The 25,927-nt window shown below is 37.9% G+C and overlaps 1 protein-coding gene across 2 annotated transcripts in view; it reads right to left on the minus strand.

The window, feature by feature from the left end:
- pappaa (pregnancy-associated plasma protein A, pappalysin 1a) overlaps window positions 1-25,927 on the minus strand; it is a 136,737-nt gene that overhangs the window by 48,223 nt on the left and 62,587 nt on the right. For both annotated transcript variants that reach the window (XM_089129803.1, XM_089129802.1), the window contains exons 12-15: window positions 11,874-11,981; window positions 10,532-10,667; window positions 10,228-10,441; window positions 13-181 (exon numbers count right to left, since the gene is read on the minus strand). In XM_089129803.1, the coding sequence (XP_088985929.1) occupies window positions 13-181; window positions 10,228-10,441; window positions 10,532-10,667; window positions 11,874-11,981 (627 nt within the window). The remainder of the gene's footprint in view (window positions 1-12; window positions 182-10,227; window positions 10,442-10,531; window positions 10,668-11,873; window positions 11,982-25,927) is intronic.

A 25,927-nucleotide genomic window follows, 5' to 3' on the forward strand; every position in this document is an offset into this window, starting at 1 on the left:
TTGATCTAGTACCTGGCTCTTGATGATGTCATCGTCCCGGTGGATTTGTAGGACGTAGCCGCAGTTGCACGTGACGATGCAGCGAGCGCCGTTGAAGTAGCCGCCGTCGCTGCACTGCACCTCTGCATTCCGGATCAGCGGCTCCTGGCAATCAATGGCTTCACAGGAGTAATGAACACAACTGAAAAGATGGAGAGGAAGGAAGATGATTAATGCACTACAATCTATAGCACGTGGCGATCAGGGCTTGACATTTAAGGTGCAATATGCAGGATTTTTGATAAGATATCTAAAAACCACTAGGAGAATGTTATACATTTTGTTTAGTTGATTACTTACAATATCCCAAATGTTTCCAACTATTTGTAAATCGTGAAAAAAATTGTGATTTTAACCAAGGAAACGGGGCGTGTGGGCAGTCGCCAGTCATATCCGCGTTACCCCTGGTTTCCACCAGGTATGACCTCGTACTTCCATAGTAACCATGGCGACAGACGTGGAGTCGGTTATGCCCGTTATGCCAAGCAGGACGCTCACGCTGTTGTTGTTTTGTTCAAACATTATGGGCCATGACAAGCAGACTTTGAGACAAAACGCGCACTAAAACGAAGATCAACATCTTTCCAGATGCCGAGAGCTCGCGACTAACTTCGACTTGACCGAGACGCGAGTGTTGCATGTAAACAGGTGAGCAAATTAATGTATATAAAACTAATCAATGTTATACAGTTCAACATGATGAAAAGTTCGAATATGATCTGTATGTTATTCTCTAATGTTAATTAGTCTCATACAGCCAATAAACAACACCCAAATCCCGTTTAGTGTGATAGTGAACTGACCCGTGTGAGTATCAATCCAGCTCTTGCGTGTAGTTCGGTAAAATGAAATGTCCTTATACCTTTATATCCGTGGGACTATAAGTGGGACTCGTGGGACAAGATCCTTAATTCCGCTTAAAAGTCATCAATATACGCCTTTGTTATTGTAAGAGGTTAGCGACCCCTGGTGGCGAAAAAATCTTGCATATTGTACCTTTAACACCCGCCAACTGTGTGTATTTCAGCGGTGTGTAACGCAGTCACTTCTATTAGCCACTTTGGCGGGTTGAATTTTATATAATATACATGTTTCTATTGTAGTCTTTTAAAAAGCCATCTGAAATAATAAACTGTAACACTTTACCTGAAGGGGTGTGCATAAGACTTACATGACACCTTCATAATCATGACGGGACACAACTGTCATTAAGTGTCTTTTGCTCGGTTATGACATTTTTAATGCAAATATGACATTGTTTGAGATGTCTTTGTTATGACAACTTGACATAAAGCAATACATCATAACCTGCCATAAACATGACATAGCAGATTAATTATCAACCTTATGAAACCACTTAGCTTTATGGGTTAACATTACATTAAACTGTCATGTGGTTGTCTGTGACATTGGCTGTCATGAGGCCATTATAACTGTGAATATTTTTCGTGAGCTCAACTACAGTGGTACTAATTGAATTTGTCATTAAAAAGCTATAATGGCCTCATGACAGCCAATGTCAAAACCAACCAGCTGACAGTTTAATGTAATGCTAACCAATAAAGCTGAGTGGTTTCATAAGTTTGATAATTAATCTGCTATGTCATATTTATGACAGGTTATGATGTTTTGGTTTATGTCAAGGTCTCATAACAAAGACATCTCAAACAATGTCATATTTGCATTACAAATGTCATAACTGAGCGAAAGACACTTAACGACAGTTGTCACAAACATGCATAAACCCTTCATAGAAAAGGTTCTATCACCGCTACGTATTTGGAACCCCTAAAAGGTTCCATACACTCTTAAAAAAAGGGTTCCTCTGGGTTCTATATAGAACCCTGGGGTTCCATACTTGGCCAATAGAACCTTTTACCAAAAAAAAAAATGGTTCTATATAGAACCATTTTGGAATTCCATATATGAAGCGGGGGATGGAACCATTTCTGGTTCTAAATAGAACCATTTCTTCTAAGAGTCATGATTAAGGTGTCATGTCAGTCTTATGCACACCTCTTCAAGTAAAGTGTTACCTAATAAACTAAGTGCAATCTAGTGTTGGCAGTAATAGAGATTTTTCGATACACATTGAAATATCTGAGGCTCTTCCGCAGAATGCGTGTTTTCGCTCTCTAATCTATCAGACAGCGAGTCGATTCGTTTTATTTGCCCCGGATGAATATTGTTGGTGGTACAGGGCTTGAATTTTACTCATTCCCGCAGATTTTGTGCTCACAATCAAAGTGCATTGGCTATATAAAACAGTATAATGGGTCCGTGCATCAGGTCTTAAAGTGACGGTAGCCTAATATACCAGCTGAGATGCTACTGTATATGGTGGTTATTCCCCTATGGTATCGGTGTCCAAATTGTGGCCAGTGAAAATGCTGAGTGGCTTGTAACTTTGGAAAACCACTCGGCACAGTGGCTGGTGAGCAAAAAAGTTCATGTCCAGCCCTGATGGCAATGTTATTTTTTTTCTGGGCCATCACATTTCAACCATTATCCATTAAAGCACCTTATAATGCATTTAATAATTTATCTATTCATTGTTACACCTTTAGAAAGTATACTGCATTAACACAAGACAAATATCCACTTTCAGATGTAATGGGAATCTGCTAAAATTGTAATGCATTTTAACTTTGGCTACAATTACATTTGAAAAGACAAGGTATTATGATGTACATTGTGAATATCTTTATATTCTGAGAAGTGCAGAGATTGAGTCAGAACTTCTATTCAAATCAATGAACTCTGGATGTTTATTGAAAGTAAAAGTGGATGCACATTTAACCTGATGCCTTCAGATGCATTTATAATTTTTTTTAATGAAAGTCAATATCTATCTTTCACAAGATAAAAGAAAAAAAAATGTTAGGAAACAGAGTATTGTGGGGGAGTTTTGGTGTCAGATGTCTGCGCTGTTCTCCGTTACATAAAGAGTAATTGATGTGGCCAGATGAACAATGCTGGACAAATTGAAAGCTAAACTCTATCCACAGAGAGAGGAAAAAAAGCTAGTGGGAAGGAAAAATAAATCTCTACTGGAGTCAGTTTGTAAATGCAGAGTTGGCATTTTTAAACTCTTAGCTGACCAAGTCTAATCCTGACAGATCTGGCGGTGGTCAAAGGGGCAATCATGAGGTACTGGACCTTTTCAGTAAACAAGACATGAAGAAACATGCTTTAAGGTTTCAGACGTATGTTTTTTTAAAGCAGGAGAACATGAAAAGTAGCTCCAATCACTCAAATGTTTTATGCAATCCAGTTTTTGTTTGACTTTATTTAATTGCGTATGTAACAACTGGCTCAATTGTAGGGACTACGCCACCCCGGAATAACGAACCCGCTTATAGCATGGTCACTTGCCAAATAAAACATTTTTAAAACATTAGTTTATATTTTAATACCCTTCAGTTTAGCTAGCGTACGAGCCAAAAAGTTAACGTATTTTCTTTTCATGTACTGTAAGTTAGGCTCGTCTAGCCATTGTCTAGCTATAATTAAAACACAGGTAGGCATATTATAGCGGCTAACTAGATGTCTGTTTTGATAAAAATGAATTGTAAACGGATCCTTCGACCGCCTGTTGCTATGGTTACTCACAGCAAATGCAGCCAGCGCATTAATTAATAATTTCGAACGGTAAACAGTCAGTTTCACAGTTTCTCTATCACTTTTTAAAGAGCCCCTATCATAGCATTTGAAATGTTCCTATTTTTGTTTTAGGAGTTCCCAAAAACAGTTTAACATGCATGCAAGGATAAAAACACTTTATTTGTCTTATAATATGCATTTATTTTTAAGTGATTTGCTCACCGACTCCCAAATGATTCATACAACGACTCATTTTTTCCAAACCACTCCTTTGCGTGACGCTAATCGGTGGTGATTGGTCAGACGACAGACCCAGTCAGTTATTGTTTGTTAGCATAACGCATAAACATATTAATAAAGCACTGCAGTACTACAAGACGATCTATTCTTTATGACAACTCCAATAACAGTGACAAACATTTCACATATTTAAAAAAAAATATTGACATTGGAGACTTAAAAACTGCGCTGAGCGTAACTTACACACACACACACGCACACACATACTTATCGCGCCTTCCCTCCTCGCGGCAGACGCTACAAAACCGTTCGAAACCCATAAAAGCAACAATTATTAATAATACTTACAGGTTGTGATTCGAAAGAGGAAGCTGATCCATATACACTGGGTAAGTAAGTTACTGAGCCCTCCTTCAGGAACAACCGCTTGCGAATCCACATTTGAATTCATTTATGTTTTTGAACGATTAATTAAAATGATGAGAACACAATCGGGCTATACTGTTGTGGTATCGTTGCTAATATGAACTCTGACCACCGATTCGTCACATGCTCGTCCCTGGTAAATGAAAACAAAGTGGCTGAACTATCTTTGCATTGTTGAACACAGCGTCTTCTCGACATGATGCTATGATGAAGTGTTTGAATGTGTAGACTTCAAGTTTACACTTCCAGTATGTCTCTACGTCACTACGAACCAGCTAATGACTCGTTTCAAAAACAATTCATTTCATAGACTCAGAGTCGACTCTCACTTTTGAAAGACAATAACTTTATATATGGTGCACTTTCAGATATAAATCTTTGCAGGATGTTTTCATTCCCTTAGAGCTATAGTCCACACCATATGAACAGTCATTTTCAAAAATCCATGATAGGGCCTCTTTAATGGACACCCTGCAGCCAATCAGAACCGAGTATTCACCCAGACCATGGTATCATTTGTTTTGAAGCTGAAAAGAAATGGCCAAGAATAATTTAAAACCAGAAGCCAGCACAACTGTCATTGGTCGAATGGAACAGAGAAAAAAAAATAAGAAAATTTATGACAGCAGCAAAGACCCGGCGCTCAGCTCCGTCAAGCCCACTAGACATTAGACAAAGACGTGTCTGGACCAGTTACGGCCGACAGAATGGGAAAGAAAGGGGATTTAAGCAATTTTGAGCGTGGCATGGTTGTTGGTGTCTGAGTATTTCACAATGGTGCTCAGTTACTGGGATTTTCACACACAATCATTTCTAGGGTTTACAAAGAATGGAGTGAAAAGGGAAAAACATCCAGTGAAAATGGGCGGAAATGCCTTGTTGATGCGAGAGGTCAGAGGAGAATGGGCCGACTGATTCAAGCTGATAGAAGAGCAACTTTGACTGAAATAACCACTCGTTACAACCGAGGTATGCAGACAACACACACAACCTTGAGGCGGATGGGCTACAACAGCAGAAGACCCCACCGGGTACCACTCATCTCCACTACAAATAGGAAAAAGAGGCGACAATTTACAAAAGCTCGGCAAAATTGAAGACAATAAAAATGTCGCCTGGTCTGATGAGTCTCGATTTCTGTTTTTGAAGAATGAGAACATGGATCCATCATGCCTTGTTCCCACTGTGCAGGCTGGTGGTGGTGGTGTAATGGTGTGGGGATGTTTTCTTGGCACACTTTAGTGCCAATTGGGCATCGTTTAAATGCCACGGCCTACCTGAGCATTGTTTCTGACCAGGTCCATCCCTTTATAGCCACCATGTCCCCATCCTCTGATGGCTACTTCCAGCAGGATAATGCACCATGAATCATTTCAAAGTGGTTTCTTGAACATGTCAATGAGTTGACTGTACTAAAATGGCCGCCACAGTCACCAGATCTCAACCCAATAGAGCATCTTTGGGATGTGGTGGAACGGGAGCTTCGATCCCACAAATCTCCATCAACTGCAAGATGCGATCCTATCAATATGGGCCAACATTTCTAAAGAACGCTTTCAGCACCTTGTTGAATCAATGCCACGTAGAATTAATGCGAAAGGGGGTCAAAAGTGTAAAACGAGAGTGAAACCGAATGAGGCACGCAGTGGAAGACAAGCCATTCTGTTTGATTATTTGATTTTCTTTGTTAAGTATATTTTAGTATATTCATCAGTTTCCTGATACGCGAGATTGTGGATTCGTTATTTAACCTTCTAATAAATGTTTAAACCGCCTCGCTTGTCCTTTTATGTACCAACGGGCACTTTAAAACAGGGGTTCGTAACTGTACCCCAAAAGCAGCAAGGCTCAAAGAACGAGGGTTTGGGTGAGAGCTGTGTTAAGGTGACTGCTCTCTCTCAGCATGTAAAAAGGACCTTAAGATCAACAAACAGACATTTCGACCTCAATTTAGAAGGCATGCGAGATTATCTAGCTCTTACAAAAATAAACAATTTAGCTACCGTGACCTGATGACGTAATACTCACGGCGCACTTATACAGTAAGTCATATAATGCCTTCTATAGTGGCTATAAGACAGACCCGAGTTATGTTAAACTGTTACGCCGCACAGATGGGAGGCACACCGCACTGAAACACATACTGTAGCTCAAGTTAAATCCAACCAAACTTCCCACAACACACAGTATTAAACTTACCAGAGTGTAAGCAGCACACCACACACACAGTCTCGGTAGCACAACATCACACTTAACAAGTAAAATCGTATAATGTCACTGGAAAACACAGCTAAGCTAAACAGCTAAAGCCACGAAACCCCGTAGGACGAAGGGAAGAGGTGGGCGTTCGACCATGACGCACTTCAGGAGACATACACGACAGACTGTGGTCGCCACGTATCTAATGATTTTAGACATGTCACAAACATCACTTCATGAAGTTTCAGCTGTCCTGTGACATGCTATGTTTTCAACAAGAGAGTCAAATTCTCTATTGTGGATGCATTTTTAATAATTACATGCAATTGTGTACTTTAAATGTTTTTATCGCATTGCAGAACCATTTAAAATGAACTATTTGTAAAAACAATTGACCATAAGACCACTTTCCCTTAAAATATAGATATAAAGGTCACATAAAAAGCTATTTGACAACCCATTTACCCCAATAGCTTATTGTAAGCATTTGCTCAATCAATTTTGTGTCTTATTTTTATCGGTATAAGATATCAAAGCACACATGATGCAACGTTAAGATTTTAGCATTCAACGTGATATATTGATGTCATGCGGTATAAACCACAGTAGTTCACTTTTAAAAAAAAACTTTGGGGTTTTTGATGAAAACATTCCAGGATTTTTCTCCATATAATGGACTTCAATGGGAACCAAACGGTTCAAGGTCCAAAGGAGAGTTTCAGTGCAAACTTCAAACTGTTCAAAGGGCTTTAAACGATTCCAGACGATGAATAAGGGTCTTATCAAGCGAAACGAGGGGTCATTTAAAAAAAAAAAAATTACAAAGTTTAAGTTTTATAAGCTCAAATGGTCACTTGCTCTGTTAGGGCTAAGTTGTGATGTGCGTTCATGACTCTCCTGTTCGAACTCGATCATCAAAAGGAAAGAATCTTTTCCAGAGTCAACTTGTTCATTTCGTTCGTTGAATGAACCAAATGACACGAAAAAAGATTCGTTCATTTTGATGAACAGGAGAGTCACGAACGCGCATCACAGAACAGAGCAAGGCGACCATTTGAGCTTATAAAACTTAAACTTCGTTATTTATTTATTAAATCGCCGCTTGTTTCGCTTGATAAGACCCTTATTCATCGTCTGGAATCGTTTAAAGCCCTTTGAACAGTTTGCAGTTTGCACTGAAACCGTTTGGACCCCATTGAAGTCCATTATATGGAGAAAAATCCTGGAATGTTTTCATCAAAAACCTTAATTTCTTCTCGACTGAAGAAAGAAAGATATAGAGTAAATTATCAGCAAAAGTTGTTTTTTAAAGTGAACTACTCCTTTAAGCAAAGAATCCAAAACTAAGAATTTTTTTAGTTTACCATTGTTGCTATTGGCCTAAATTCATCTTATTAGTTTGCAAATTAATGTATGGTACACCCATTAACCAGTGAGCCAAATCCCAGAGCCAAACACAGCCCTCTGAATACATTAAACTAATGCTTTAGAAGGGAAGGGACACATAACACCAAAGCATGTTAATGGACCCTGTTGTTAAAAACATATATGCATTTCATATCGGGCGGTATTAGCTGGTGGACAAAGGCATCCGCAGATGATTCCATATGAAATACTGACTGATAAATATAGTTTGCAACGTCTGAATATTCAGATGAGTTTCATCTGAAGGAAATCAACCACTCAATAAAGTACACGATGGACCTGAAGCAAATCAAACTGCTGTCAATACAGCGTCACTCTGCATTCAGGGGACAGCTTATTCATGGCCAACAAATAATTTTCTGCTTTAACTGAATGCAAATGGAACTCTTTCAAAATGACCTCATTCTATAAATCAAGCAAATTATGTTTATTGCACATTCGTACATGAGCTTTAGAACAGAATGGATGTATACAGATCCGAGCTATATATACACACAAGTCATTTATGTTTTCAAATGTATTTAGTTTTGTTGCGTTTTTGTAGTTTCCACATGTACATGTGGTACAGACAGACTAAAATGAACGGTATGCCTTGGAAACATTAGGAAACAATACAAAACAGATGTCATTTGAAACTTTTTTTTATAAAAAAAATACACTAACATTTTATAATTGAGTTGTTCATGACCATTTCCAGCATTTTTCATTGGGTGTAATACAGTTAAAGCAATAAAGAAAGGTATTTGGCAGTGGGGCAGAAAAAATAACTTGTTTTCTCTTTGAATTATGTGTATTTTTCATACCCCATGTCTCTGAAAACAAGACTTTTTTTTTCTCAGATATGTGTAGCTTACCTGTACATTGTGTATACTTATTTTACTAAGAAAACAAGACAAAAATACAGAAGATTTTGTCATTTTACTGTTAAAGATAGCTATTCTACTGTTTGAGAATACTGTTTGGCTGATTATTAATAAATGTGGGAGATATTTTATATTAAATTGTTAGAAATCCAGTCATACTATTGCATATCCGTGCAAAACACTCTCATTTTCCCCTGAGACGAGAGAAATACGCTATTTAGTAGGGCTGGGTAATAAATATTGATTTCTCGGTATTAATCGATTCTCATTTTTACGAACCGATATCGATTCTTAAATCTCAAGAATCGATTAGTCATCCTGTTTCATTTGAATGAATGGGACATTGTATCGCGGCTGCGCGCATCCAAAAAATCGCAATAATCTTTGTCCTTTGTTACTATTGATATGAAACAAAGTCTCAATTTTTAAATTACGTCCGTTTTCTTTAGAAATTCAAAAACATAAATAGTGTTTTGGCGCTGTGGCGTGAGATCGCTCTGGCTCAGCGATGAATAAGGGTCTTATCAAGCGAAACGATCGCTAATTTAATGAATAAATAACAAAGTTTAAGTTTTATAAGCTCAAATGCTCGCCTTGCTCTGTTCTGTGATGCGCGTTCGTGACTCTCCTGTTCGAACTCGTTCATCAAAATGAACAAATCTTTTCCCGAGTCAATTCGTTCATTTCGTTCGTTGAATGAACCAAATGACATGAAAAAAGATTCGTTCATTTTGATGTACAGGAGAGTCACTTTTTTTTTTTTTTTTTTTTTTTCTGGTGTGTGTAATGTCTGTGATGTTTTGCTGTTTTTGTGAGGTTGAAGCTACTTAAATTGCCCTGTAAAGGGACAAATAAAGATTTTACTACTACTACTACTACTACTACTACTAACGCGCATCACAGAACAGAGCAAGGCGACCATTTGAGCTTATAAAACTTAAACTTTGTTATTTATTTATTAAATGAGCAATCGTTTTGCTTGATAAAACCCTTATTCATCGTCTGAAATCGTTTAAAGCCCTTTGAACGCTTTGCAGTTTGCACTGAAACTCTCATTTGGACCTTGAACCGTTTGGTTCCCATTGAAGTCCATTATATGGAGAAAATCCTGCGTTTTCATCAAAAACCTTAATTTCTTTTCGACTGAAGAAAGAAAGACATGGACATCTTGGAACAACTTTAGGGTTCTTGATTACATTTTTAAGAGCGCTTTATGCCAAAAATGATAACATGAGTTAAAAGTATGCATCATATTACATGGGAAATTTCTTTTTTTCCCCAACTGTGTACGAGCGCTTTAATTCATAAAATGAAATGAAAACTAAATCCAAAAGACGATAGCACCTGACAAAACCTTTTTACGATTCTATACAGAAGCTTTTCTTCTACGAATGTGAGAGGTCAATGAGAGCCGTGGTTTGACTCGGCTCACCTCTGGCCCATGGGGTTGTATATTTCATTGCTCTGACAGCCGCTGATGGTGATTGGGTCGAAGAACTGGAAAGAGCGCAGGCCGACACCGGAGATGGCCACGAGGTCGGAGCGGAACTTCAGGAGAATGGCTTTGGTGTGGTAGAAGGCCATGCTCAAGTCATGACTTACTGGGATGACCAGAGGATTGGTGCGGCAGCTCAAACGCCAGTCACCTGGACATTACAGGGGGAAGTAATAGACGTATTTAGACAATCGCCAATATTAGAGTCCAAGTCAAACTGTGCAACGTCACCAGATCGCACCTAAGCTGTGGATGGCCTCTTTGGTGTCGATCAGCTGGACTGTAATGTTGCACTGGGCTTGGTCGATGAAGCTCGTTCCATCTGCGGCTAAATGGATGATAACAGCCGCAGCAACCATAGGGTGTGAGAAATATGCCTGTTGGAGACAAGAACTGGTTTACATTTATGCAGAAGTCTAGTTGAGACATGGGTCTAACCTTCAGAGAACATGGAACTGTAAGAGTCCCGACATTATATTTTTAAAACAATTATATCTTAATTAGGGCTGTGCAAATTAATTGTGATTAATCGCATCCAAAATAAAAGTTTGTGTTTACATAATAAATGTGTGTGTGTGCTGTGTATGATTATGCATGTATATATTTAATAATTATTTGCGCTTAAATTCTGTATATATATATATATATATATATAAATACAAAATATATATTAATATTAATATATAAATATAAATATTTTATATATGAATAACACATTTTCTTGAATTTATACATGCATGCGTGTGTATTTATTTATACAAAATAATTATATACAGCACACACAAATATATTATGTAAACACAGACTTTTATTTTGGATGCGATTCATCGCAATTAATTTTTGCACAGCCCTAATCTTAATATTGACAAACTATTCATTTTAAAGCTTACAATCTCTAGTTTCCAATTTGCAACAAGAATATTTTCATTCACCTAAAGCGTGTTCAGACCTTTGAATGAATGAATGAAAATGAATGAATGAATGAATGAAAAGTTTTTATTTCGAACATGTAGAAAAAAAACAAACAAACAAAAAAAACAACAAATTTTTTAACTTATACATGTCCGAAAAGGAGTAGGAAGAAGCATAAGCTTATTCAATCCTACCCCATCTTCAACTAATTATAACTAATTAACCGGTTGACCGAATATTTTGATCTATTTGTCTCTACACACCAAAAACAACATACATATCTACCTATGTGTATATACATCTTCAAAAAAAAATTACATAAGAGAAGATAAATAAAAACTAATAATAATAAAAAGAGAGAAAAAAAAGAAAAATATAAGAATAAACTATCACCTAACTAATAACCTTCATCCTCTCTATACCTTGCAAATATCATATTTTTACAATGCTTATTAAACGGAGTCATACTTGGGCATTGTTTAAGTACTGAACAGTACCTTTAAGTACCTTTATTTTGAAATAGTGATGAAAAAAAAGTAGAAACCTCAGTTTGTTCTCATGCTAAGAGTTCAAAAGATTGCATCCATTCAATTATTTTAGAAAAAAAAGGTCTGAAAATGTTTTAAATACAAAGAAAAAAATTTATAAATAAAATGAAATAAAAATCTCACCCTCAACCAGTACTGGGGATACCAGGGAACCCCCTGAGCCTGATCACATGGGAACCAGGCGTACTGGGACACTCCATCAGAGAGGTCAAACACCTTGGACTGGCATGTCTGCGGATGGGAAACGGGAAAACAAAAACAGGAAATGGCATTTTTTTTTTTAACTTTTGTAAACGTTCAACATGTCATTGTTTAGCTGTAGTAATAATCAAAACAAACATGCATGACGTAGAAAAACGATGAAATAAGATTTAATAAACACCATGAACACTACAGCAATAGACCGTAACTTCAACACAAGACCCTGAACGGAGAAAGACAGAAGGATTAAATAACAGGAAGCCAATCAACAGAAACAGGAAACTAATGAGAAACCATGACGACTGTGGATGACTAGAACGAAGAGCGTTTTCGGACCTGTAGATCGTTTGCTTTGAGGACTTCATTTGTTCAGGCAAAATTTCAAACAAGTTTATGCTAGTCACATGTGAGTAAAGCTGTCCTCTTATTGGATATAAGAGTTCCCCTGTGTACATTTCTCGGCGTCATACATCAAAATGGATCAAGTTAGCTCTGCGGGCTTCCTGCGGCTTTAGCTGTTTTCTGCAGAGCTACTTTAAAGATGAATCAAACTAATTTTATACTTACATTTTTAACATAATCAACACTGAACTGACTTTAGCTGAACGATGACAGTATTTCCTTTTAGAGTTGCTGGACGGCCGAAATCAATTAAAGGAGTAGCTCACTTAAAAAAGAAATTGCTGATAATTTACTCACCCCCATGTCATCCAAGATGTCCACGTCTTTCTTTCTTTCTTTAGTCGAAAAGAAATTAAGGTTTTTTGATGAAAGCATTCCAGGATTTTTCTCCATATAATGGACTTCAATGGGGTCCAAACGGTTCAAGGTCCAAAAGAGAGTTTCAATGCAGCTTCAAAGGACTTTAAACGATTCCAGACGATGAATAAGGGTTTTATCAAGCGAAATGATCGCTCATTTAAAAAATAAATAACAAAGTTTAAGTTTTATAAGCTCAAATGCTCGCCTTGCTCTGTTCTGTGATGAGCATTCGAAATGAGTCATTTGGTTCATTCAACGAAACGAAATGAACGAGTTGACTCTGGAAAAGATTCGTTCATTTTGATGAACGAGTTTGAACAGGAGAGTCACGAACGCGTGTCACAGAACAGAGAAAGGCGAGCATTTGAGCTTATAAAACTTAAACTTTGTTTAAACTGGCCTTTGAAAATATCCTGGAATGTTTTCATCAAAAACCTTAATTTCTTTTTTTCTTTATTGCGATCGATTCGCTTGATAAGACCCTTATTCAACGTCTGGAATCGTTTAAAGCCCTTTGAACAGTTTGCACTGAAACTGTCTTTTGGACATTGAACCGTTTGGACCCCATTGAAGTCCATTATATGGAGAAAAATCCTGGAATGTTTATCCCTGTACAGCTGTTTTGAAACAATCTGTATTGTATAAAGCACTATAGTAATGAAGATGACTGGACTTGTCCTTATACATTACATACACTCTTAGAAGAAATGGTTCTATTTAGAACCAGAAATGGTTCCATCCCCCGCTTCATATTTGGAACTCCAAAATGGTTCTATATAGAACCAATTTTTTTGGTAAAAGGTTCTATTGGCCAAGTACGGAACCCCAGGGTTCTATAAAGAACCCAGAGGAACCCTTTTTTAAGAGTGTATAGAACCTTTTAGGGGCTGATAGAACCTTTTCTTCTAAGAGTGTACAGCATATCATTATACTTCAAATTATATATAATATATTATTTATAATGCAATTAGAGCGTGAATCAGGGCTTCGGCGGGGCAGCATTCTGGCAATTACACAACATTTGAGGATTCTCAAGATTCTTAAGATTCTCAACCGCAAAAACTCTGAATTTCCCATTATGAATTATGATGGTTTTGTCTTTCTTTCTCAAAAACTAAAATTCTGTCATCATACACTTTCATGCAATTCCAATCTTGTATGATTTTCAATTATGAATATCACACAAACCTGCCATTTATTTGATTTTCTAGCAAGAAGAGTTTTGTTTACATCTCTCTCTGTTCACTGTTTTGAGAATATTGTGAAAGTGATTTTAATCAAACCTCGCTTAAAAATAGAGCTGTACACATCATGACATTAGACAAGGACACCATGTTTCGCCCAATCTCCTGACCATATGAAATATGATACGTGTAATTGGAGACACTATGGAAACCACACGGAAAAATAACGAAGCATCTGACCAAGAGATCTGTTGATGCGTCATGTATGATCTGGTCCCTCAAGGAATAAAGCGATATTGCATTTCCAAGCATTGCAACCGCAGGTAGCACTTTTTTCCCTGAATGCACAGAATGCACTTTTTCCATGTTTGTGCAATGCAAAAAGCCTTCAAACCAACGGATGAACATCATACGCTAGTGTAACGGAAAGCCTTAGTTGAAAATATGTGTGCTTAATTGTATTGAATGTGCACATGTAGTTCAATTACTGTGAACATTATGTTTTTACATTGTGCTTACATTGAAAAATACCTGCATGTAATGGTATATGTAATTAATTTATATAATTACATGAATAATTATCAACCGATAATCGGTTTTACCTATATGTTTCCCGATATTTAAGCATTTAACCATAATCAGGTATCGTTTTTTTATTATTTATTTATTTTATTTAAACAGTTTGTTCAGTTCAGTGCTGTTGTATTAATTGTCAAAAACAGAAATAAAACAATAAATAAATATCGGTTTAATATATTAGGTATTTTGGTATCGGTATCGGTTATAAAAAAGATAAAAAATACATATCGGTCAATCTCTAATTATTGACCAATCCCCAAACCTGTCCCATCCTTACCAGTATCCCAGGAAAAGTGTTTTGCAATACATCAACACAATAAGTAGATTGTACAAAACAAGTATTTAGTAGTTAATGGCACCTATAATAAAAGTGAACCCATTAAAATATTAATGAAATAAAAAGCCACTTAAGTGTTGTTCCAATGTTTCTTAAAAAAGCACACTATAATAATGTTAATTTAAAAGTACATTTTAAATCATCATGTCTTAATAATCTTTTGCCATACCTTAAACAAGTACACAAGTGTTGACCAACATACTAAAATCACATGCAAAGTCCTGTGGAATGTTATTCAATTTTACATTTAAAGCTAATATAATTTAAATGTACTAAAATTAAATGCCAATCTTTATAAATGTATAACTTAAAATGTACATGACATATCAGTTTCAATAGGAATGACGGTAAAGTATATTTTAGTAGTTGGAACATTCGGCAACTGAAGTGGGTGCAAAAGCGCTCTAAAGTTTGGCAGATTGCATTTTAATAAATATTTTAACTGTAATGCATTTTCATTTAATTGCAATTAACATTGCATTCAGTTTGCACTTAAGTGTTCTTGTTTTTCACAAGGTAAGATCCAACACTTTAGACTGGCTTCTAGGCTCATAACGTGTAGTTGTATGAATAATTACTAGAGATAAACCGATAATCGGTTTCAACTATATGTTTCCCGATATTTAAGCATTTAAACATAATCAGGTATCGTTTTTTTATTATTTATTTATTTTATTTAAACAGTTTGTTCTGTTCAGTGCTGTTGTATTAATTGTAAAAAACAGAAATAAAACAATAAATAATCGGCAACTGAAGTGGGTGCAAACGCACTCTAAAGTTTGTCAGATTGCATTTTAATAGTAAGTTTATCTATACTGCATTTTCATTTAATTGCAATTAACATTGCATTCAGTTCGCACTTAAGTCTATGCTTAAGTGTTCTTGTTTTTCACAAGGGAAGATCCAACACTTTAGACTGGCTTCTAGGCTCATAACGTGTAGTTGTATGAATAATTACTAGAGATCAACCGATAATCGGTTTCACCTATACGTTTCCCGATATTTAAGCATTTAACCATAATCAGGTATCGTTTTTTTATTATTTATTTATTTTATTTAAACAGTTTGTTCTGTTCAGTGCTGTTGTATTAATTGTCAAAAACAGAAAAACTGAAGTGGGTCCAAACGCACTCTAAGGTTTGTCAGATTGCATTTTAATAGAAATTTTAATTGTAATGCATTTTCATTTAATTGCAATTAACATTGCATTCAGTTCGCACTTAAGTCTATTCTAAAAAAATACTCTTTTTTATAGTATGCTAAAGTGTTCTTGTTATTCACAAGGGAAGATCCAACACTTCAGACTGGCTTCTAGGCTCCAAGCGTGTAGTTATCATTGATTTGATGAGATCATTGGAGTAATGCTACCTACAGTATCAGTGGGTGGTGGAAGTCTCCCTGCGGATGCATAGCAGGCCTGTGACATCACTGTAAAACCACTACACCACCGCCAGGAAAGGCCCACCAATGGCCCAGCATGAGGGGCTAAATAAACCAATAAAACAAATGATCTACAACTTATTGACTCAAACCACAGGTTACTGGAATGTGAGGACAGGCTGTAAATTATAAAAGGAGCTGGAAAGATCAACGCTCATTGCTCGGAGCCGGTTGAGGACAACCGATCTGAAGAAAAAACTTAATTGAGATCTTTTGTGCAGCGAGGCTGGCCCTGTCAGTAAGGTGGATCACTGACAGCTGCAAAGTTCAACTCGGTGCGGTTTGGCCGGGCCTGTGATGTAATCGCGGATGTGTTTGTCACCACGTCCCACACTCTTTACCCAGCAACTAGTTTCAATGTGAATTTAACTACAAGCAAACAACCTCAAGCGTTCACTCCTGAAAACAAAGTAAGCCTGGGATGGTTTGATAATTGTGTCCAAGAGCTAATGAGTACCAGCTGTGTAGTTTCCCCTACCACCACCTTACTAGACACATATACACAGAACCACAGCCAAACCCCAAGATTTTGTTTGTAAATCAGCACTTAAGATGAAAGGGAAACGCAGAAGAATCATTGGGAGCCACAGGGGGAGGCCGTCTCTCCTCGGACCGCATGGCCAAAAGTTCGGTTAAGGCTACGCTGTCAGCTTCCAGTGGACGTTAAAAGGCTCGCTGCAGTCTGATCAATCAGTGCATGAACAAGCGTATAAGCCTTATACTTCCGGCATCCCTCCGCCACCAAAACTCCACCTCCTTGGCTGGTTGCCACAAAAAACAATCAAGAAAAGTCCTATGGGTTACTTCGGGCTCAAAGTCTTGAGCTTGGACCCTCCCTCATGGACAGCAAGCCAAACATAAAAAATATACATTGAGTGAACGTGAACTAGGGGTGAGCAATTTAACGATTTAATGATCCACAATCGACTTTTTTGGTGGATCATAGAGATTGTGATCTTTTGTCCTCATAATAAAGCTACACTACAGCAATGACTGCCTACTGGATGGCCAAATTATATCGTGTGTCTTTCATGCGTGATCTGAAAAAACTATTTAACAGCTGTGGGATGAACCAAATTTTGGTTTCGATTTTGGCTTCCAGCATGAAAATCAAGATAAAAATGATCATTGTATTGAATGCCTTTGGTGTGAGAGACCCGGGTTCGAATCCACTGTGAGACACCAATTGCTCCAGAGGCGTGCGACCTCTGACGTATATAGCAATTGTAAGTTGCTTTGGATAAAAGCGTCAGCTAAATGAATAAATGTAAATCTGGGAAGATCTTCCACCCCTACATGTGAACTAAGCTAATGATTTAGGCCTGTAAAAGTTCACCAGTGTCCATGTTTGCTGCACAAGAAGATCCTTAAGAACTAGGGTTGCAAACTTTCTGATTTCGAAATAAGGAACGTTGGGGTTAGTTTATAATTTGTATTTATTTATTTATTTTTTGTTGAATTAATCACCCGATCGGCTATCTGTTTTCTCCTAAATAAAAGCTCAAGGGTTTATTTCTTGTAAGTGTAGAAATAGTACAAAAGTATTTTAAATTTTCCTATATTATAGTGTAATGTTGATTAAAATATACTTTCGAAATATTCTTTTTCATTTATATAGTAGCCTACATAGGCTATATGGATTTTACAGTACGTCATAGGAATAATTATATAAATCATTATTACATTATTATAATAATTGTTTGGCATCCTAAAACGCCATTGATAATGTAATGTAGTAGACTGAGACTCTCACAACTAAAAAAATGTTTGAGCCCTCTTTATTGTCCTAGTACAAATCAATGCTTTATCTTTGTTTAACGAGCGGTTCATTAATTTTGCTCCATCAAAGAGCACGAGACTGACGCATTTAACCTTAAAATGTAAAAAAAATAAATCTTGCGAGGGAGCAGTCAGTAAAACATAAGATTATCTTTTAAAATCGATTGAACGCGGAACAGTTTTTCCTGTGAGTGAGACTGGAAAACCCGTAGTGGATTAAATCGGAGTGATAACGGAACGCTTAGAGTTCAGACATAGATGTATACACTAGACCTCACCTTGGGGTTCTAAGCATGCGTCAAAACCGCCGCCATCTTGGAACAGGGGTCTTGTCATAGGAAGTAGCTATGTAACGCTGCTATCTCTGCCTTTACTTCGAATTCATTAATGGTGGCGGACTTTTGTGCAGCGTATGAAGTTCACGGATGAAATCTGAACTAGGAAGAATGTTTTTTAAAAAAAAATAAATAAATAAATAAAAAAATTCTTTCTGGAATCAATGCTAAATACATCTCTGACCGTTGGAACAAACCAAAAAAACAAGAAAAATCGCATTCATGATGATTTATGGTGATTTTATTTGCGTTAGACCTGTGTCTACTACATTGACGCTGATGCATTAAAGTGGAGGGGCTCCCCTGTTTCAAGATGGCGGCTCTATTGACGCATTCGATCCAATGAACTGCCGTATCCAAGGTGAGGTCTAGTGTATATGTCTATGGAGTTCAGAGAGGAATCTGCTCTGACTCCAGTCCTGGTTTTGCGTCCGCGCCGTTAGAAGCTCAAGCTCGCAGGCAAGATCGCTCTAGATTAGAGGATATTTTAACTAATTTGCGGTAAAACTAGTCGATCACGAGTGGAGTGGCTCAACTGGTGAGGTCTTCATTCATAGTCTGTCTGAGATATATTAGAAGATGTGTCTGTCATGGATTTGCACTGAACTGATTCTCAAAAATACGGAACAAAGTGCGTTCAATATGGAACAAGACTTTTATGTGACAAATACGGAACGATTCCGTATTATACGGAACGGTTGGCAACCCTATTCAGAACCGTGGATGTGGATATCCAACAGGTGTCCTCTGCAAAGGTAAAACAAAGTGCTCAGTCACCGCAAACCTCAATTCTCAGAGGAACCCATGCTTCTCCATGCAACAAAAACACATTCAACTGTGCGGGTTGGCAACAAATCAGCCCCCGGATCACTTGACTAAATGATTAGTTTGCAGATTTGCAACCAGCTTTGTATTTTTACACGGTCGGTAGTATTTATAAATGAACAACATGGATCCAGATATTACAGTATTTGCCAGCAAAAGTCCATCGAATGGCAAGAAATGCATAATTTAGTGTCATGCACCAGACTTTTGACATCTTTTGCTAAAACTGCAGATCGAACTTCCGCACTGGTTGTATTCCCACCAATGGAGATGTCAGATCAATAAAGAGTCGGTTCCAAAATCAAAAGTGCAGTATGGCTGTTGAAGTTGGCAAAAAATTAACAACACAGCCATTTTTCTCTGTTTTCTCTAGTCGTGTACAGTAGCAGTGACGCTCTACTGCATAGACAGACACATTTTATTAAAGCTCATCTTGCCAGTTGTGAATTCCCCCTTTAACGGTGTGGCTGAAATGAACCAGAAACTACTTTTTTTTAGGTATTAGGTATACATTTTAATTTCTTTTGCAAGATCCCTCAAAGGAGAAGCATTTCCGAGGTGATACACTGTAAAAATGAATATGCTTTATCTTATCAATAGTATTGTGGAAACAGATTACAAGCGATACTATTAATTAAATTTAACAAATTAGAATTGAGTAATAATTAATCAAATTATTCCTTAAAAGTTAGCCATTTAAACTGAGTAAAGTTTACACCAAAAATATCTCACTAACAGACAGACGTCAAAGATTAATTAAGAACTCTTTATTTTATATTGCCAACATTGACAACACAGTCTCATCCCAAAACGTCATATAACTGACGTTTTGGGACGTATTTTGACCATACGTCAATATCCGCCTTTTTAGGGCCCCCTTAAACGTCGGTAGATGGCGATCCCAGGCCGTCATACAACTGACGCTTTACCTTTAACGTCAGTTAGGTGACAGGTTAGGTTTAGGTCTGGGGTAGAGTTAGGATCCCATAACCTCATCTACCGACGTTTAAGGGGGCCTTAAAAAGGCGAATATTGACGTATGGTCAAAAGACGTCACAAAAACGTCAGTTATATGACCTCTTGTGATGAGACCGGGTTGACATTGAAGACGCCTGATGTTAACGAGCAGAATCACGGAAACCGTCATTTTAAAACGAACACCGATCACCATAATGGCGACATCAATTTATATATATTTTTTAAGTTTTACTCATTTTAAATTTTATTAATTTGATTAATTATTACTCAATTCTAATTTGTTACATTTAATTAATAGTATTGCTTGTAATCTGTTGCCACAATTTTTTTGATTAGATAAAGCATATTGAAAAACGCAACTGAGTTCATGCGAACTATTTAAAAACGAGCCACTTTTGGCTTCTTGAGTCACCGTAAACATGTCTTTGTTTCAAGACGTTCAACTCTACTATTGCTAAAGACCTTTCCTCTGCACACACACACGCACACACAAACCATTTCAAGGGAAATGAATGTTTCTTATTTGGAATCTATTTGCATATTTGCTTGTTTATTTTCCCTGCCCACATTGGATAAACTTGAACTTGTTTTTCCAGCAAAATTGGGACAAATAAGACGAGGCTTTGCCAACAAGCCAATTAACATCTGCAAGCTATTTATTGAGAGACCTTTGTGAGGTTCAAACCACCATCCCAACATGAGGGAACCCTGCGCAACACTCGCCACGTGAGGTAACATCCATTGTTAGCCTTGCAGCAAGGCTCAAAAATCTGCTCACAGAATAAGGGAAATGTGTTGGGAGTTCAACCTCAGCCATATCCACTTCTCCCAGATGGTTTATGACAGCCCTGATCTCATAACTGGGACCGGGACTGCACAGGGTACGGCTTCGTCTAGGGTGTCAGGCCTGAAGCGTTGGCTCTTGCCTCTGTGGGCAAACAAGGAAAATGTGGCTTCCCAAGAGCTAAGTCCACATCACATAAACAGCCCTCGTTCAACAGGCTTCCCAAAACCCTGACATGTTAACAGCCAGCAGGGTTGCCTTTTTAAAGTCCAGTCTTTAATGGGGAAACCATCTGGAATAATTGAAGCAGGAGAAGACTCAACAGTATATGGCAAATCATGACATTCATGCATCTGGCAGACACTTTTATCCATATGCATTCTCTCATTACATGCATTCCCTGGGAATCGAATTGATGACCTTGGCATTCCCAGCGCCATGCTCTCAGGCCCGGCTCTACGGGGTTAGCACCCTCAAACAAAAGTGAAAGCACCCTCGGATTCATTTTTTAGTAGCACACAAACGAGATTTTGCCGTCAATAGAAACACAGACGGATTTCACATTCATACAAATAACAGGTTACACAAACTAAATCCATTAACGCGATTTTTCACATCAGAAATTATTTCCGTATTTCATGTTTAATGCATTGGATTGTTTCGCGATCATAATACGCATAGGTGAAGCTGTCTCTTTAATTGCCCACTTGGTTTGCGTGTGTGCGCGTCCCGCTCAGGAAATTCGTTATAGAGACGGGGCTGCCTTTAGATAGCCAATAAATGTATCTATATATATCGGATTGAATAGACGAATCCGGCGAAACTACCGGAAGTAAGCGGGGCGCCATTACTGAGCTGTTGCTGGGTAGCGTTGCGCCATTGCCTCCTATTGTTTTAGTTGCAACTTGCGTCCACTGGAATAAACAGCCCGCGATTTACGACTGTCACTAACGTTGCAACGTTACCCCTTGTATAATGTCGAGTGGGTAAACAGTTTCCGTTATAAATTGCTTCAATGGTGGCAGTAAAATTTCAATTTTGAAGAGAAAACATCGTGAATACCCCGGGTCGACTGCCCCTGTACGGTTTACACAGATTTCCTGGGCGAGTACAAGACGCGGACATTCGCGTATAATAACAATTATTTAATGACGTAAGTAAAGAAATATAATAAATATGTGATATAGTGATCAGCAAAATCTCCTCTCTTGCTATTTTTTCTATTCAATTAACATGCTATGGTCATTAAATGGCTTTCCTGAGCTAAATATAACGCAGTGTTGTAGTCGAGACCACCTCACTCGAGTCCGAGTCGACACAGAGTCCATAGAGAGTCGAGTCCGAGACCAGAGACGGTCGAGTCCGAGTCGAGGCCGAGACCAGTGAAGGTTGATTACCTAATTTACTTTTATTTAATAGAGAAATCCTTTTTTTTTTTTTTTTACTGAATTTACTTAGAGTTTAAAAAATATGATCAGTTTAGGGTAAAAAGGCCACATAGTAGGTGGTGTTAAAAGTAATTTTATTACAATTTGTCATGCGCAGTCGCGCACTAGAAAATCACCAATCACTGGGCGTGTCAATCAATTTAAAGAAATATTTTATTAACATACATTAATAATCATGAAAAATATTTTGAATTGAACTCGAGTGGACTCGGGAATAATTCCGAGTCCTAAAAAAAAAAATGTTCGAGTACGAGTCAATTCCGAGTCCAAATGGACACGAGTCCATGACAAGACCAAGACCATTAAAATATGGTCTCGAAACCGAGTCCGAGACGAGTCCGAGTCTCGAGTACTACAACACTGATATAACGTTATGTGACATAATTGTTCTCCGGCTGTTATATTGACCTCTTTCCATGGTTTAAAAACACTAATTGGTCGATATTATGTATACTTTCTAGCTGTAACGTTACCTTACCCTTGCCTGTTGCAATGTGAAAATGAGATAAATAATGGACACAAAAGAAAAAACATGAATTTGTTTATTTGATTTCATTCATTTATTGTTGCCAAATGGACAGATCTTTTTTTATAGTTTCCTCGTTAGCAAACGTTAGCCTAGCTAGCTTGCCAACTTGCCAAGCTATTTTCATTAATAATCTGTAAGATCGTTTGTACCTTCATCTGTGACTGGAGGCCGCTGTCTAACATCATCAACCCAACAAGTCATTCTGCCTGTCTGTAGCTGTCATCGAGGGTGCTTTCGCGTTATCACCGAGGTTTGTTTGCATATGTCTATGCCGGTGTAACAGCTCAGTAATGGTGTCGCCACAAGATGGCAGCCTACACAGAACGCTCGTCGGATTCGTCTGTAGAGAGTCTCCGGTAGATTGAAGTGCGCGTCCGAGTGAAGATTGCGCGAGCCGCAAGAGAACTGTATCCAAACTGACAGCAGTGTCAACAAGCGCTCAGCTTGATATCAAAAACATCAAATTTAGCCGCTAGCTAGATCTCTTAACTAAATGAATGCTTTGCTAGTTAACTGGAGATGTTTAATTTGTAGTAGGTAAATCCGTGCCTCAATATTTCCAAAAGTGGTGGGTACAAAATTACTAATTTACTAGGCTAATCGTCCCCATCGAAATCGACCGCTATATGGTTTCACCGCATGACACCCATTCATAAATCCCGACGCGTCAAGTGACCATTTAATCTTTAAATCAGACTGATAAAAGGACTGATTCATTGTCGTCAGAAACGAAATGTCTAACATGAACGTAGCCTACTTATATTAACTGATTTACTTTCAATTTCAATAGGCTACTTCACACATTTGCAATAGGCTACCGCTGTTATTTGGGGAAAAAGTACTTTGTGTGTAGCATTTCTTAACTAAATGAAATGATAGCCTATGTAAAGGACAAAAACTCATAGAGGGACATACTCGATCATGGATATCGCATATTGTTTAAAGGATTAGTTCACTTTTGAAAAAACTTTTGCTGATAATTTACTCACCCCCATGTCATCCAAGATGTCCATGTCTTTCTTTCCTCAGTCGAAAAGAAATTTAGGTTTTTGATGGAATTTTTTTAATGGACTTCAATGGGAACCGGATGGTTCAAGGTCCAAAAGATAGTGTTAATAACAGTTTCAGATGCAGCTTCAAATGTCTTTAAACGACACCAGACGATGAATAAGGGTCTTATCATGCGAAACGATCGGTTATTTCAAAACTTATTCCAAAAATGTAACTTTTCTAAGGACAAATGCAAGCCTTGCTATATTCTCTGAGGCGCGTTTGCAACGTCGCGTAATACGTAATTACGTTCAAAAGGTCACGGGCGACGTAGCCGGAAGTACAGAATCAAAATCGTCCGACATCGTTGTTTATCCTTTTAATTCCTTTTTTTGTAAACGGTGTTTGAGTTAGTTTGCACGTTCAACCTATGCGTTCAACTTGTAAACACTCTGACTACGTCTACGTCGCCCGTGACCTTTTGAACGTAATTACGCAACACGTGACGTTGCAAACGCGCCTCACAGAATAGACCAAGGCTTGCATTTGTCCTTAGAAAAGTTACATTTTTGGAATAAGTTTTGAAATAACCGATCGTTTCGCATGATAAGACCCTTATTCATCGTCTGGTGTCGTTTAAAGACATTTGAAGCTGCATCTGAAACTGTTATTAACACTATCTTTTGGACCTTGAACCATCCGGTTCCCATTGAAGTCCATTAAAAAAATTCCATCAAAAACCTAAATTTCTTTTCGACTGAGGAAAGAAAGACATGGACATCTTGGATGACATGGGGGTGAGTAAATTATCAGCAAAAGTTTTTTCAAAAGTGAACTAATCCTTTAACATTTGAGCACCCTCACTATTTTCAAAAGCACCCTCAGTGATTTGGTTCTAGATTTGGTTGAGCTACAGGAATCAATGGTGCCTTTTTTTTTTCCGACTGCACAAAGTTATCTCGCCGCATTGCTGAAGACGATTAGCGACCCAACAAGAAATGGGCGTGACTCATCTGACCCGCCCACCTGTTCACACGCAGACTCCGGCAGCACAATGCTCTCCTGTATGCCGTCATTACGCCTCCAGGGCAATGGAGTTTGCGTCAGCGCTCGTTGAGGAACATGGGCGCCTTAGGGATCAGCTGGATGTGACCTCGCTATGCTAACATGTGCTTACTTACTGCTAACTGGTGAATTCCCTCCGGACCAGCGTCAGCTAAAAGCAGAATCCTAATGGTGCCACTACATGAACAAGATGTTCTGTTCAAGCATTATTACAGCGGACTCCCATTTGTGCTTGGCCAGGTGTAAGAAGTACCTCAAATGATCCCGGTAGCCGTTTGCCCAGGAGACGGGAAAAATTAGGAACAGGTCATTATTTAAATAATCCTGCAGATGCTCGATTAGCTGGTCTGTGTAACAACCCGAAGACTTTCTTCCTATGCTTTCAAACACACACTGTTGTATTTATGAAAACATGGTCTATATATAAAAGCAACTGCAAACACTTGCCAAAGTATAGTCGTTTTACGTCATTGTGGTAGTAAAATACGAGTAGCACACAGTCTATTTAGTCTAATATTTAATCGGCGCAAAATGAACCTTTGGTCTAATTACACATTGTTACCTAGTCAACCGTTATCTGAGATTTGTTTTCATGATTGCCGAATGTAAATAGTTTTATCTCTAAAAACAGTTTAGCCTATAACGCTAGTATATGGGGCATAGAGTAATGACAAATAAAAATCGCTTGTTATTACCACTAACAAGGCTCAAAATAGCCCCACACTAACACGACAGCATAATAAGGGTCCCTACATTCAAACCGAAGCATTGAGAACTGTCAGTGTCTAAACAGTTTAATAAGAAGATATTTTATACACACAGTCAACTTCGCGAATACAGGAAGAAGCCATATTTGAAAAATAGACTCTACCAGTCGATCTACGAACGCCGATCCAAGTGCTCATATGGTCCGTTGTTTCCGGAAGAAACACAAACACGAA

Source organism: Pimephales promelas, chromosome 4, assembly GCF_988280905.1.
Source record: "Pimephales promelas chromosome 4, fPimPro1.hap1.1, whole genome shotgun sequence".
In the NCBI taxonomy this organism is placed as follows: domain Eukaryota; kingdom Metazoa; phylum Chordata; class Actinopteri; order Cypriniformes; family Leuciscidae; genus Pimephales; species Pimephales promelas.